Genomic DNA, 17198 nt, shown 5'->3' with positions numbered 1-17198 from the left:
GACCTTCAGTACTCATTAACTAAAGGTACAAGAACACTGCTGCAGATACCACACTAACACCTGACAGCAGTGTTTAAAAGGTTTGGGGTAATGTGGCCACTAAGCCTAATTGCTTTCCTGGAAATCACAGGACTTCTGGGAAACACTTTCTTACTTTCACTTTCACTATGTTGTGGGAGGGGTTTGTGGGGGTCTCACTATATATAACTGGGGAGCACTGCGAACATTTCTGATAAGACTGCAACATCTATGCAGAGCAGGCTGAGCTGAGGAAGCACACAGTAAAAGGTAGGTTTACATATCATGATATGTTGTTTTGAATTCAGTCTTAAATATTGGCAAATTTTGTTCTCTGGTGACTCTGAAGGCTACCGAACCCAAAAAGGGTGACACTGTGCTTTTATAAAAGGGATCAGTAGAAGAGAGGAGGTAAATGACACAAATGTTCAGAAGCTTGGCCTGGCATCCAACTCATGTTCGATATAAAAGTTTACAATGGAAACAATAACCTTTCTAAACAATCTCAGTGCTTCATGTTGTGACATTTCCTCTGTAGGTTGAACACACACACACACACACACACACACACACACACACACACACACACACGCACACACACACACACACGCACACACAGTATGCTCTCACATTTAGAATGAGTTGTTTAATATAATGTATTTATTTATGTGTGTTTATTTATTTGTGTAATTTACAAATTCTCTTACAATTGTCCATTTTCTTTAATGCTATTGGGTTTTACAGAGATAATGCTTGTAGTTATTTATATGTCAGTAATAGGTGGTAATAAAAAGGATAAGGGACTATCAACAAAGTGCAACACTGAAAGAAAAACTCATCAATCATATGATAAAAGAGGGCAACAAACTGCAAACTGGTTTTCATTAAAAGTAATTGTTCTTCTCTAACCTGGAGCATTAATGTCTCGGGTCTCTAAATGTAGCTGGCTGTGAGACAAGTGTGTAAGCACTGTTTGCAAAGTGCAACAGTAAGAGTATGTCTGTGAAGGTTCTCAGTCATCCAGGTCATCATAGTATAAGGAATTTGGAAAGAAAAACGTCTGGACTTCTTTAAGTTGCTTGAAGACGTTTCACCTCTCATCCGAGAAGCTTCTTCAGTTCTGAACTGAAGAAGCTTCTCGAACTTAAAGAAGTCCAGACGCTTTTCTTTCCAAGCTCCTTAGACTGCAGTACTAAGAGTAACATTGTCATTGTACAAGTTGGACAAAGGAGCAAAGTGACTTTGAGAACTAAATTGTGTGCACATCAATGTTTCTACATAATTTAGGCACCCTCGGGTGTTGAAGAACGGACTCACATGTTAATCTATTCTGTTAATCTATTCCTGAGGACAATGAAAGTAGGAAATAACTCCTAAACTGAAATTTTTCATACAGAATTATACTACATGTATACTTAAAAGTAGTACTTATTATTTCAAATACTAATGTTACATTTTGCTGTATTTTCCTTTGACTGTAAAGATGAACAGACAATAAGATGGAAGATAACAATGATAACACAGCAGCTGGAGGGGGAGGAGAAAGTGAAACCAATTCTGTGACAAAGAACAAAGGTAATCAGAATTTTTTTAAAGAACATTTGTTAAAAATGTTGATGATACTACTGATTTGATAGTTTAAACTTCAGTTGTTTTTGTATTGTTTTGTTTGTTTGTTTGTTTGTTTGTTTAAGAAAAGCTTTATACAGCTTCAACAATGCTGTTTTTATAATCTGTAGTGTAATCTACTGATGTTCTTGTGTTTGTTTCAGAGCTGCCTAAGATCACACTTTTGTTAATTGGTGACTCAAACTCCATTGAGATTGGACCAAAAAACATCTTACTTGACCATGAAGAGAGAAGAAACATGGAACAGTTTTCATCCAAACTGTATGATTTGTTTGGTCGACACATCTCTGTCATTAACATGCTTGGTCTAGAAACCATTGAAGAAATCCCAGTAAACCAGGAAATTCATGCCTTTCTATTACTGTTACCATATGGTCTGCATAACAGCCATTACAGCTCGAGAGTTCAGCAGCTAGAAAGAGCTTTTGGGAAAAGATCTCTTCTTAATGTAATGACAGTTGTGACTCATAAGCCAGGTGAAAAATGTGAAAGTGCGCTGGCAGACCTGAAAGCTCACAGCGGTTTTAATGAAAAAAGATTCCACACATGTACAAGATGCATGACAGATGCCAACGACATAATAGATCTGTTGAAAAAAATAGATGTCATGGTCTCTGAGAACAATTGCTGCAGTGAACATGATGAGCAGAGAGAACACCCGGACTGCAAGTGTGACAAGGAAAAAGGGATCAGACATGGTGAGATTTTAATGTTTATAACTGGAATAATTATTATATTAAAGCGATGATTTGAACATTTTTGAAAAAAGTTTAGTAATTATATTTGTAGCATTTGGGTTTTTGAGGGAATGCTGTATTTATTTTTAATTTTATGAACACTTGATCCTGAATTTGTCCTCTTGTGGTGGTATGGAGCTTATCACATTTTACAACTTTAATCTCAGCTTCACTCAGCTGGTTTCACAAGGTGGCAAAACATCTCTTAGAACCCAGAAACATTATTCCTCCCACTTTCCTTCTTGCTGGGTGTGAGTGGAGTCCCCTGGTGGTCTGCCACATTCTCACAATGCTTACTAAATGAAAGGTGTTTTTTTTAAAAAAAATTATTATAGTTTTTGTGTTTTTGTTTTTTGTTTAATTTTATTCCTTCAAACGGGAATAAAATTAAAAAGCAGCTTCACTGCTGATCACAAACCACATACAAAATAATGAAGGACAAGACAGAAACTAATCACAGAATAAGGAGTCAGGGTAATTAGAAATAAGCCTAAAGCACATAAGACAAGAGACTGTCAATATAAGACATGAAATAACTATCACTGAGACCAGGCCTAAGACAGGAGCTAAACCATCACATCAACTAAGAAATAACACAAAGCTAAATAATAATACAAACACTACACAAATATGATTAAGAATCCAAAGCTAGAGAAAACTCAAAATATCCCCAAACCTAAAAGTCTGGGTCCAATATTTTTTAAATATTTTGTAAAGACTTGATTTGTCTTTTCACAAAGTGCTCTATATCTGCAATAATATCACATAACTTACACAATTAATGAATATTGCAAAAGGAAATAAATTAAAGGGTCGGTTGGACGAGAAAATTTCAACATATAATGAATATATAGTAGGTGACTCTTGTGTTATAAAACTATGCTATGACCTGGTCCAATCTTTTTCTTCTTACATGATCCTTCATCAGAAGAGAGGGAGAATCCGACTGACAATCTAAAGGTAAGATTATTTTTTTCATGTACTTGACGATCAGTATAGCAATAAAAAAATTTTTTAAAGCCCTTTGAGTTCAGATTTTTTCTAACTGAAAAGTTCCAGCTTTGAAAGATAAAATTTGGAACTTTGCATATTTTTACTATACTGTTGTTGCTGTCTGTCCTGTTGATCTTAATTTTTTTTATGTACATGGAGGGTCTTCCCATACACTAAAAAAAGAGCATGTTGGATTTACTTAATTCTATAGTGGACATTGGTTGCACACCATTGTTTTGCTTTGGCAGAAACTTAAACAACTTAGTTAAATCAACACAAATTATTCATATTAAATAAACCTGTGCATTTTTTGTTGATGAAACGGGATTGAAACATGTTTAGATGAAGTAAGTTGAGCTCTTGGAATATTTTAATCCTTCACAATTTTGTAATTTTATTCCAACACTATTCAATAACTTTTACCCCAATACTACTTGTTAGAGCCAATCTATAGAGAAATATTTTGATACTGTTTCAGTTATTATGTTACATGTTTGATTTTGTATAATATGTTGTTAGAGAATATATGCTGCGTGTTTAATTTGTGTCAGGTAAGAAAACATTACAGTGCATATGTGGTAGCAGGTTAGAATGAGCCAGGACAGCAATGGAAATGTGCGCTGCAGCAGCAAATAGTTTTTTGACCGTGACATCATTTGTTTGTATGTACGAGTCAGAAATAAATCTGGACAGCTCACATTAAGAAGTGGAAGAATTATTTTTTCAAAGCTTGGGACAGAAATTTGCCACTACACTACTTGGTCACTTAAATCCTACATGTTGTCTTTATATTACATAATGTTGAACAAAGTCTAGAGTGTGGTTAACATAAAAAGTGAATGGATTTACAATGACTACCATCCTATCTTTATCCAGGTTGCAGAGGGGCTGGGGCATATCCCAGAAGTGAAAGGTTAAGAGGCAGGATACACCCTGGACAGTTTACCAGTCTATCACATACAAACAAACAACCATTTGCATTCACAGGCAATTTGGAATCACCAATTAACCTAACCCAACTTTTAACTGTGGGAGGAAACCAGAATACCCAGAGAGAACCCAGTGCAAACTAGCGAGAGTGTGGATTTGAACCTAGGATCTTCTTGCTGTGAGGCAACAGCACTATCCACCATGCCACCAATCCAGGCTTAATGAAGTAGGAAAGCTATGATTTCTGTATATTTTTGTCCATGACAGGTTAAACCACAATAAATAGCGATAGCATACATACGGTGTGTGTAGTTCTCTGCCACTTACAACTCCAGTGATTTTACTGCAGTTTGAAATCTCATGTGATCTTGTGAATTTCATGAGTCCAGGCAACTAACCACTCTGACTAGATTGTATCATGTCATCTAAACAAGAACAAATTAAGTTTTTGAATTTCTTATAGATCCTACATGATTTAATTATGTTCACCATAGAAACATGAAATTATTTTGTTCAAATTATAAGTTAAGACTTTTGTAAATGTAACAAAGGACATTTTACTTTTTTCGGTATACCGAAAAAAGTAAAGGCGGCTGCTCGACTTGACTGAGATGGATGCCTTCCTCAAACCACGATCCAAAGCGCACGAGATGAAATCCCGTGCAGTTTTGCAAGATTTAACATTGCTATATTATTGACTTACTTCACTCGAACATGATATGAACAATTTAATCTAGCCTCTCTGCATATCATGTAGTTTCTACACTATATAGTTACACTTAACTTTAAAGCATGAGGCATTTGTGTTGAATACACGCAAGATGCTTACATAAATCCAAGAGATGGCCATTCTCTTTTTTTCAGTGTAGCTCATCTGCTGCTGCTAATAAACATCCAACAAGTTCACTGTGAATCATTCCAGTTTGCTGATAAATGCATGATTTTATGTATGTATATTGGGACAGTGAACCCCCCCCCCAAGTGGCTCCAGCGGATCCCAGGAACAACATCTGAAGTCTCTGTCCAGAAAAGCTTGTGTCAAGCTTGAGCCCTCTGGCAGTTTAAGGGTCCTGCACAGTATCTTAGCTGTTCCTAGAACTGTGCTCTTCTGCACAGAGATCTTACATGTAATTCCTGGGATCTGCTGGAGTGACTCACACAGGGAGTCACTGCCCTGAGTGCTCAGATTACCACAGAGACCACTCTTACCTTCACCGTCCACATCTGCTCCAGCTCCTTTCTTAGCCCTTGGTTTTTGTTGACCTTCTCACATCCTTTCTTCTGATGTTGCTATTACTTGGCATTGCTACATCAATCACAATAACCTTCTTACTCTGGTTTTCCACCACTACATATGCTGGATCTATTTTTTTTCTGTCCACTCTGGTGCTGTAATAATGTGAATTGTCCAACTGTTGGACTAATGAAGAATGAATAAGTTGTTTAAAATAATCCTTTTCATAGTGGGAGTCATTGAATGGACCTGGTGTTGCTGAACACTCCCAGCAGAATGATGGCAGCGCAGGGGGAGAAGGTGGACACAAGACTGTATCAGCTGAAACTGAGGAGAAAGGTAACATCTTATTGAAGAATTACATTACATGCTTACTAATTCAAAGGTTTGTTTTGTTTTTTTCTTTAACTTGTTTGGTTTTTTTCCAAATGGTAGAACTTACAGCTCTTGCTGTATCAGAATGAGGCAACAGTGTAGAGTTGGATGTTATTCTAGTCGTTGCCCTCTTCTGACCCCAGAGTTTGTATCATAGCCACTATAAAAGATTCATGTAGTTTTGAGGTCAGAAAAATGAAGCCATTTTGAAAGTGCCTTAAACCATTTTCTAGCTGAAGACCTCTAATGGCAGTTGCTGTTGTTGCAAATAGACTTCCTGTTTCATTGATCTGTAGGAAATGGCTTTCTGTCTTGACGGTTTGGCAACTTGTCAATCTCAACTCATTACTAGAAAAGCATGTGGTTTCATAGTCATCCCCACCCATTCATATCACATCCAGGTTTTTGCGAATGAAATGCAACAAGTTTGCAAACAATCATCTTGCGCCTTCAAAATGGGACTTCTGAAACCAGTGGTCGAGATCCCAGTAGCTGTATCTACTGGGATCCCATCTTTTTTACTGAATATAGTTTGCGTGCAGTTGATATTATGAGGTTTGTACCCCTTAAAAACATACCAGAGGATTTCTGGATTTTCTGAATTGCAACTGCAAGCTATTTTTAAAATCAGTGATTTTCATGAAAGGGTGGGACCTTGGCAGCATGGTGAATTTCGATGTTTCACCATGAATTACAAAACTTTTCTGTGCTCTGTCGAATCTGCACTAAAATTCATAAACATGATAAGGGTCTCGCCCCAAATAGATTGATATGCTTGTTATCAGCAATAGTTAGAGTGCCACCTAGTGGGAACGGAAAATGTAATTATTAGTGTGGATGCTGATTAAGCATCCACAGTATTGTTGTTCTATTCTTTATTATTGTCATTATATTTAATACTTTGATCCACTGCTCCTTCCAGGTTAAACACATCTGACTCAAAAGTGGTCAGAACATCAGACCTTGATGATGCTTCAAGATTTAAATTTTGAGATTTCATTGAATGGTATACCCTGGCGGTTTGGCTATAAAGCATCAAATATTAGAAAGACAATGCAAAGCAGATGGGTTTGATAAGCATATGCATAGACACCCCACGACTGCACAATCTGGTCATAAATTCTGAGTATTGTGCAGTCATCTTCTTTTAACAAACTAGAGCTGCTTACACTTGTCAGCTCTTTTTTCCATGTGTTTCTTGGGCCAATTAGTTTGTTTCTTAGTTCCATCATGGAGCCTGATTCATGCAGTCTGCTCAGAAGAGGTCAAATATAACTGATGGTCACAACACGTTAAGAAGAAAAAACAAAAACAGAAAAAAGAGTAGATGTCTTCAAACTTTGTACTGTTAGTACTTCCATGGTGAATTAATCTCTTGCTCTCCATGTCATAATTAAATCTGTTGTGCAGGTGCCTTCAAGGATGTGAGTGGAAACAAGGATAAGGTCAGAAACTTATACTATTTTGTATGATGTTAGCAATAAAATGTTATAATTTCTGCCAGTTAGAAATTTCTTCTTTTTTTTTTTACTACAGACTTTGAATATTTCCGATGAGAGGAACAGTCAACGATTACAAGCAGAAAATGAAACACTGCTCAGAAGACTTAACCTTCAACACAAACAACAGAAAATGTCACCAGCAGAATTTCTTAAATTAGGCCCTCCTGTGAAACAGAGCCATGACACATCTGAAGACGATCTAGCTCATACATTTATTCAGAGGCTGATGATGTTAGACTACAGAGCCAGACATATTCAGGTAAAACAAGACAATCCTGATGTGAGTTGTTCACAGTCTGTCCCAGTGTCTGACAGTGAAGACTTTGATGATCTATTTAGTGACAGTGTAGACTCTGATAACTCAATACAATCTCATGTGCATCCAATGGATGTTCAGATGGCAGTATTTCACTGTTCAGATAACTTTCTGAAGCAGAACCTGGTTACAAAGCTATCCCAGTGTCAGTACGCCTTACCTTTGCTTGTCCCTGACCCAATCACAAAGGATATTGAATGTCCTCTGTGGACATTCAGGCAAATAACAAAAACATGGAAGAAAACTAAAATCAAAGATAATTCAAATGTTGTCAACATGAAGAGTATGCCAGTCTGCAAAGCTGAGACACCCATGGTGTCATTCTTCCGCCTGGGTTCACTGCCAGTGTCAAAATCTCAGCTCATGAACACTTTGATCAATGACCGTCACAGCACCTTCTTCCATAGAAATTGTCCAGGTAGCACCAAATCTCGCCTGCTGATGGATGGTGTGGCAGAGATTGCCTGGTACTGTCCAGCTGGAAAACCCAATGACTCCTTCACTGACTGCATTGCCTTTTGTAATCTTCATGGTGATGCTCTGTCATTTGAAGAACAGTGTAAGATACTGACAGAAAAATCATCAGTCACTGTTGTTCTTGTGCCAACTCTGGAAAAAGGCCAGAAAAGTACTACAGTCATCCAAGACCTTTACAAGTTACCAAACCCTCTCATTATTCTCATTGCTGATAATGACCGTGGTGCAGTTCAAGTGAAAGATGGAAAATACAAAATGGGTCTGAAAGACAGAAGCCAGTCAGACGTTTCTGAAGGACTGAAAGGAATTATCAGAAAGATTTTATCTGGACCTCATAGATCCTTCCAGCTTGAGTCCTTGGCTAAAGTCTCTGGAGTCACAGTGGATGAAGATGATGAAGTCTGTCAAAAAGGGAAATCAGCTGCATTGAAAACAGTTAAAATGCTTCAAGGGATGGAAATTTCAAAGATCAAAGTTACGTTTCTACCTTGTCAAGGTGATCTGTGGCATGAGTGGTGCAGAATAAATAAAGAGCTGTATCACCTTAAAGGAAACACTGAGAAGGAAAAAAGTGAGAAACAACAGCAGCTGATGCAAATAAGACAAAATCAGTGCAAAGCTTCATGTAGTGAACTAATGAAGTCATTCACAGAAAGCCTCTTGTCTTTGCCATCAAAACAGAAGGAGTACTTCCTGAAATGGACTCAGATCTTAATAGATGCCCTATCCACAGACGATCTCTCTTCAATTCTCCAAAGCTATGATGAAAAGTGGACTGAAGTCTTGACTCTGAAGAAGAAACACGACAAATCTGCCTTGTTAACAAGCAAACAAACTGAGCTTGAACAAATCTCCAAAAAACTGCAGTCTGCAACCTTTGGCCTGGAGCACATCTTCAGAGAAATGGGACAGATCTATGAATCCCATAGAGCAGTACAAGCAGAGAGTAGACACACTGACTGGTCTAAATACCCTGAACTGGCTGCAGATCTGATGATTTCAGGACACCCAGTGGAGCTGATGGATGGTGATGCAGGTCATGTGCCTCTAACATGGATCTCCAGGCTTATAAAGGAACTGATTAAAAAACTAGGTGACCAGAGAGTTTTTGTGTTGTCAGTTTTGGGCCTACAAAGCAGTGGAAAATCAACAATGCTGAATGCCATGTTTGGACTGAAGTTTGCAGTGAGTGCAGGCAGATGCACCAAAGGTGCCTTCATGCAGCTGGTCAAAGTGTCAGAGGAAATCAAGAAAGACTTCAAGTTTGAATATGTTCTAGTGGTGGACACTGAAGGACTTCGTGCTCTTGAGTTGGCAGGAAATAGTACTCGTCATCATGACAATGAATTAGCAACATTTGTTGTTGGCCTGGGAAACATGACACTGATCAACATCTTTGGTGAGAATCCAGCTGAGATGCAGGATGTCCTGCAGATTGTTGTTCAGGCTTTCATGAGGATGAAGAAAGTTAAACTTTCTCCAAGTTGTGTGTTTGTTCACCAGAATGTGACAGATATCACAGCTGCTGAGAAAAACATGGATGGGAAAAGACGCCTGCAAGAAAAACTGGACCAGATGGCTCAGCTAGCTGCTAAAGAGGAATCATGTGATGCTGAGTGTTTTGGTGATGTCATTTCCTTTGATGTGCAAACAGATGTGAAATACTTTGCCCAGTTATGGGAGGGAAGTCCACCGATGGCTCCTCCAAATCCAGGCTACAGTGAGAGTGTCCAAGAGCTGAAAAACATCATCCTGTCTAAGGCTAAACAGTCCAAAGGGATTACTATCTCACATTTCAAAAGCAAAATTCATGACTTGTGGAAAGCCCTGATGAATGAGCACTTTGTTTTCAGCTTCAAAAACACATTGGAAATCGCAGTTTACAGAAAACTTGAGGTTGAATATGGGAACTGGACCTGGGCCCTGAGGAGCAACATGCTGACTATTGAAAACCAGCTTCACAACAAAATTGAAAATGGAGACATTGACAAAATTGAGCGTAGTTATATTTTTAAAGAAATGAGCGAAACATCTGAAAAAATCAAGAAAGATATGTCAAAGTACTTTGAGGATGACAAAGACAAAGAAATGTTGGTTCAGTGGAGAGGCCAATTTGAAAATAAAATAAAGGAGTTCCAAGAGGAACTGGTGAGAGGAGTGGAACGAAAACTGGATGAAGTTATTCAGCAGAAGAAAGCGTGTAAAAAGCTGGATGATAAGAAGACAGACTTTGAGGACAAGCTGCTACAAAAGAGCAAAGAGCTCGCTCATCAGTTAAAAGACAAAGCAAAAGATGAAGAGGAACTTCAAAAACAGTTCGATGGTGTTTGGAGTGACTTGGTGAGAGAATTAACTACAAATATGCAACCCATTAAGGACATCAATCTTGAAGATGACCAAGCAAATATCCTTCATATCCTTGGTTTCGAATGGGGTCTTATAATTGACTCTCAAAACAGTAGCAAATACAAAACAATATCCCAGGTGGGTGATTACACTGAATACGTAGTCCTTCGCAAGCACCAAAACACAAGAGATCAGGGGTTTGCCAGTCAAATGTATGCATTTATTGGAGATAAAACTGAAAAACTAAAATGTCACTTTAAAGGACTTCTTGAGCATGGGGACCAGGGACTGATCATATCACTAATAACCAATGTTGAAAACCAGTCTCTTCATGAAATTATGAAGAAACCTGTAGCAACAAGAGGCTACAGTCCAACTTACTTACAAGAAGTGGCCCAAAATGTTCAGCGGACAGTGACAGAGTTTGAAAAAAACAAGAAGTATGCTTTCAAGAAGGAGTTCACAGTTGATCTCTTACTGTATGTATTTGACCATGCAAGTAGTTGGCTTTCAGAGTCTCACAAAAAATTCACAGTGAAAAATGATGCACGCACTTACTTGGAAAGCAAGAAAACACAATACTACAACATTTTTAGAAGCTTCTGCAAAGGAAACTCATCTGCTGTTGTGTTTGGAGAAATGATCCGTGAAAAACTGAAGGTTTCCATTGTCGAGGCTGTTTGTAACAAGACTGCCATTGATCTCGCTGGAGAGATGAAGTGCAGCTACCCAGCATTCAGTGAGAACAGACTGAACTTAGAGAAACATTTGTTGAAGTCACTTGCAGAGAAAGAGGACTTTGAAGCTTTCATCACCTACATCCGAAATCCGAGGAAGCAAGTCGAGGCTTTTATCAAAGAGAGAGTAAACACATACATGTCCAGAGAATCAAAAGATGCAGCATTGGATATACTCAGGAAAAATGTGGATGACATCAACAAACTTGTCAGTCAAGCTTTATTTGATGCAACAAATAAAGTCAAAACACAGAACGGAGACATTTACATGTGGGTTAAGGAGTTTTCCAGTTTCCTTAAAGTTAAACTGACCCTTGGTGCCATCTCTTGTCAAAACTTCAGGGACATAAACAATTTTGACTTTCTTAAAGAAGAGATTGAGAAAGGTCTTATATCCATCACAGAGGAGATGAATCAGCTTTCCTTGGATAAGATGAAGGAATTCAGAGTGAGACCTGATCAAATTCTCATTGATCAGCTGTGTGACTGCTGCTGGGAAACCTGCCCGTTCTGTTCAGCTGTTTGTACCAACACTATGAAAGATCATGTGATTGAGAACAAAATTGATCACAGTTGCCCCTTTCATCGATCTCAAGCAGTCAATGGTGTGCACTACAGAAACACTAAGGAAATGTGTGTTAAGTTCTGCACAACAGAAGTTGCAAGTGATGGAAAATTTTACCCAGATGGAGTTTCAAAGGAGCTTTTTCTTTATAAAGAGTACAGAAAAGCTGGGCCAAGGTTTGCTAACTGGAGCATTACTCCTGATGAGTATACATCGAAGTACTGGATATGGTTTGTGTGCAAATTTAAGAAGAGGCTAGAAGAGCACTATGGTTTAAGTTTCACAGGACTTGGTGAGATTCCCCCTAAATGGACAGAATTCACAAAAAAAGAGGCTATTCAAAGTCTGGATGAAATGTACAGTACACGCTGAGTGAGCCAGCACATTTTCAACTCTGCTGAAAATCACAACAGCTGGTCTCAGTTGATTATTCGCAAAATAGATAACGATTACATATATTACTGATTTAAACATTTAATGTGAAGAATCAATAAGTGATTAAACTGGTAAACAGAAAACACTTCACAGACATAAACACACAGGCGAGAATATACGAACAATAATCATTTTAAGAATGCAGTGAGAAATATGTCAATGTTAATATTAAATCACTGTGTCATCAACAAAGTTTGTGATTAGGAAATCTGTCTCATATAGGAAAAGCAGAAGAATGTTTTTATTTATTTTGAAGAAAAACACAAAGTCCACTGATGAAATTATTGTATGTAAGGATGGTTTAAAATTGTATTTAATCATATCTGAAAATTTAAAGTTTAGCTCATGCAGAGTGCATGAATAGTGTTCTTCATACCCTATTTTTTTGATACGGTATGGAAGTTATATTAGTTTGCTAACCGGCTTATCTAATTTGAAATCACACCAATATTATCTTGAGTGTTTCAGTACTGAAAATCCTATATTATCTATATCCTTCAATGTTTTATTATTTGAATTTTAAATGGGCGTGATTTAAAAATTTGATAACATGAACAGAGAGATATTATATGCTTCTGATACATTAAAGCTATTTTTCTGCTGCTCCTGTCTAACAAGGGTTCACCGCACAAAATAGCTCCTCATGCTTGATTTTGGTTGAGGTTTAAGCCAGATGCCTTTCCTTGTGAAAGGGCCTGTAGCTGGAAATGAACCAACAACACTTTTGCTTGTCAAACAAATGTGTAGATCACTACACAATGGAAATATTTTCTCTCAAGTTAACATAGCCGAACATTACACTGAAATTGAGATTATTTACCTGGTGGTTCATCCGTAATAAATGTGCACTGAGAAAAACTGAAGTGCCTCAGCATCTGCCAGACTGACCCCACAGCCAGTGATCTATGTGTGCAGCATCTATCCATTTTCTTAACTGCTGGTCTGATTCAAGGTCATGTGTAGCACCATACATACAGAATATTACAATATTTGTTGGAAAGCATACCTTTAATGACATGTTTTGGCAAAAGGTTTGGAAATTTTTCTTTGGCTATAACTGCAATGTAATTATCAGACTGACAATAAACAGAGATGATGTTCTATTCTTCAAGTCACTGATCGTCTGTGTCTTTTATCCAGTATGTACAAAGCTATCACAGTTTACCTATAACTATTAATACATGATCTTAGTCACAGATGATAATTGTGGTGGAAGATTTCTTTTCTGATGTATTGATCACATATTTTAACCCTAACTGTAGAATCACATTGTCACCAGTTGTTTGCATGTGGACCACAAATGGGCCTTATGCTCTATCAATTATACACAGTGGGGCCATTGTAAGTTCATTGGAGACATTAAGCAGATAGTGGGGCTCCTTCTGCTTATCAGGGATGTAAATCTCTAGGTGACGGCTAAGCAGAAAACAAGGTCGTAATTCTCTCTCTTTGAAGAGAAGGGTTTCAAGGATGAGCTGAGCTGAAGGTATAGACTCACCTGATGTGTTGAGGAATTTTCTTTGTCTCTGAGTTTGGTTAAGGCATATAAGACATGAGCAACCGCGCCCATTTTCAGAGACTGCTTAGGTGTTTGACCAGAGTCTCTCCATATTGCAATATGTTATTATACTCACTTCAAATCATGCTCATGCTGCAAATCATGCAGGTTTTATTTAAAACTTCCACAACATAATTCAACATGATTCCAATGATAGATGGCTTTATTGATTTGACTGATATATGATATATTTGATTGGACTCGTTCTCTCGCACAGCTTTACTGATACAGATTAGGCTGCAACCCTTCAAAGATAATAAATGGTTATCACTATAACCCATTACTCACATACTGCACCGCCCTAATGAATGAATTTATGCTGTAAAGTAAAAGTTATAAAAACACATTACTAGTTATAGGTGCCCTGTTTCTTCACAATTTTCATGACAAATTTGTTTTTGTTTTTGTTTTTTTCCTTTTTTTATTCCCACTGATGCTTCTTGATTCAATTCAGTTTTATTTATGCAGTGCCAAATCACAACAACAGTCGCCTCAAGGTGCTTTATATTGTAAAGTAGACCCTGCAATAATACATACAGAAAAAAAAAAAAACAGACCCCCTATGAGCAAGCACTTTGGGGAGGAAAAACTCTCTTTTAACAGGAAGAAACTTCCAGCAGAACCAGGCTCAGGGAGGGTTTTTTCATGGTTCAGGGGATGCTCAGCAGAGGATGATTGATGCTAAAGTGTACAATTTGTCAGAATTAGCCCATTAAATTATAAAAAATGTTCCCTTTTTTTAAAGAAGGAAAAGAAATTTAGTCTTTTCATTTAAATATATATTTTTAAACTGCTTAAAAATATAACCTGACGCTATGCTAGCTTCTAGCTTTGCTTGATAGTGTTAAGAATAAACCAGATAACACAAACTAGAAAACTTAAAAGTCGGCCAAACACATCCAGAGGTTGAGGGATATGAGCAAGGAATGAACAATAACTATGTTTACAATGGATCTCTCTGCATCCTTCAAAATATCCCCTTTTATTTTCTACTCATCTCAAGCTCTCAGATCCACATTCTTCAGCTCAAGTTGCTGAGAGATACATTTTTAGAAGAAGACTTGAGAATGAATGAACAATGGGTTTTTAGTTTAACAAAAGTATTTTACCGTTTATTAGTGTTGTTCTGTTCCACCTGGAGGTCACCTGGGTCAAATATGCCCATAATTCCCTGACCTCCTCCTCCACCAGGTTGTCTTCATTCAAAGCCTTTCTAGGGTAAACTGCTGATCTTTTTGAGCCTAAATTGGCTGTTCGATCAATCCTGTTTTGTGGCAGGGCACATTATTGTGATGAAAGAGGCCAAAGCCATCAGGGAGTACTGTTTCCATGAAAGGATGTTCATGATCCATAACAGTGCTTAGGTAGGCGGTACATGTCAAAGTAAAGTCTGCATGGATGGCAGGATCTAAAGCTTCCCAGCAGAAAATTTCCCAAAGCATCACACTGCCTCCGCCAGCTTGCCTTCTTCCAATAGTGCATCCTGGTACCGGGTGTTCCCCAGTTAAGCAATTTCAAACTCACCGGTCCTCCAGGTGATGTAAACGAGAACCTGATTGATGAGACCAGGCCACCCTCTTCCATTCCTGTTCTTTGATAGATACTGACAAATGCAGACCAGGGACGCGCCAAAAGAGCCGTAGTTTTAGAGATGCTGTGACTCAGTCGTCTACCCATCACAATTTGTTCCTTGTCAAACTTACTCAAATCCTTACTATTACACATTTTTCCTGCTTCTAACACATCAATTTGAGGATGACAAATTCACTTTCTACCTAATATATAGGGGTGAATTTAAAAAAAACAATCGATTTTCCGATCCAAATCTTAGTTTAAATAATGTGAAATCAATTAATTAAATCCTCAATGGATTTTTAAATATATATAAGTGTATTTTGCCAGAAATGCCAAAATCTCAGGTGAAAGCTCAGCTAAAATGGCAAATGAGAGCAGGTAAACGGATTCTAATAAAAAAGACGCTGTGCTTCACTTCAGCAGCATCAGGTAATGGTCATTTGTTGAGTCATGGTTTTCTTCAGTTTTTGTTCTACTGCAGAATATTTTTAAGGTTATCTGCTATAAAAAGCCAGGCCAGGAAAATCTCCTTCATATTCTTCAGTTTTATTCTCAGTTACTTTGACACAAAGGCATCTGCTGTGATGTTTACATCTCTGAAGTCTCACAAGTAGGAGATGTGTTTTTATACATATATATAACTATATGGACATGTACTGTTAAATGATCAGAATTATAAAGTGACTCAAAAACTGCAAGGTGCCCAGGTCCTGTGGCAAGTCTAAATCATCACAACCTTCACCACCATACTTGACAGTTGGTGTGAGGTGTTTGAGCTGATGTGCTTGTTTGGTTTTCACCAAATGCGATCCTGTGTTGTGCATTACGGCACAAAATCTTTGGTCTTTTCTGTCTAATTCAAATTGTTCTAAAAGTCTTGTGGTTTATTTACATCAAACTTTACAAACTTAAGCTGTGTTGCCATGTAGAAGAGGTTTTCACTGACCACCATTCCAAGCACGCTACATGTTTAATCTTTTTTTTTTCTTTTTTTTAATTGAACTGTCATGAACATCAACACTTAATATGCCAACTGAGATCTGTAGAGTCTGAGATCTAACTCTGGGCCCGTATCCCTAAAGATTCTGAGAATCCTCTCAGAGAGCTCCTAACTTAACCTAAAAATTCCTTGCCAGGACTTTTAGCTTAGAAGTGATTCCAGAACATTTTCAGTGAACTCTGAGCAAGGAATGGATGGAAAATCCCATCTTAGTGAGGAGGTGTGGTTGACCCCGTTGCTAGGTATGAGTCATCATTTCAAAAGCCGTGATTGGTTGATCCTACAAGTTTGATGGAAATGAGCTTTTGGTGATAATGAGCAAAGGATGTACCCTCAAATCAATAAACATAATTATACACTCTAATCTTATGCTGACTGTAATTGTAAATAATATTTCACATTCAAGAAAATATCTGGAAAATGAATAGTAAGCTGTAGGGGTTATAGCCTAACATTAGAATCTAAAATATGTGAAAACTTAAACTCATTACACCCTGTTCAAATAATGATTCGTGTCTTATTTGCTCATATCAATATCCTAGCTGGCATATTTTGTACTTTCACTCCCATATGGACCCCATTGAAAACAAGATGGCCTATCTCAAGGGGCTGTCCCTAATGAAGTAGAAATCACAACGTTACAAGTCCAGTGTGGTCTTAACGAGGGTAACACGGCTCAGCTTTTATCAATGTCTGTGATTGCTGGCTGGTCTATTTGTAAAGGCTTGTTAACAAATATCCTACAAACACAGAAAATGGAGAAAAAAAAGA

The 17198-nt window shown here is 37.7% G+C and overlaps 1 protein-coding gene across 1 annotated transcript; it reads left to right on the top strand.

The window, feature by feature from the left end:
• Positions 1-249: 249 nt before the first annotated feature.
• On the top strand, positions 250-13409 carry LOC116311749 (interferon-induced very large GTPase 1-like). The gene is made up of 7 exons (XM_039611651.1): positions 250-288; positions 1502-1593; positions 1791-2345; positions 3313-3344; positions 5772-5880; positions 7327-7361; positions 7453-13409. The coding sequence occupies exons 2-7, from the start codon at positions 1518-1520 to the stop codon at positions 12229-12231; spliced, it is 5586 nt and encodes a 1861-aa protein (XP_039467585.1). The 5' UTR covers positions 250-288; positions 1502-1517; the 3' UTR covers positions 12232-13409.
• Positions 13410-17198: the final 3789 nt, after the last annotated feature.

Source organism: Oreochromis aureus, linkage group 4 (genome assembly GCF_013358895.1).
Source record: "Oreochromis aureus strain Israel breed Guangdong linkage group 4, ZZ_aureus, whole genome shotgun sequence".
Lineage (NCBI taxonomy): Eukaryota > Metazoa > Chordata > Actinopteri > Cichliformes > Cichlidae > Oreochromis > Oreochromis aureus.
Note: the sequence above shows the minus strand (reverse complement) of the source record. Positions and strands in the feature narration are given on the sequence as shown.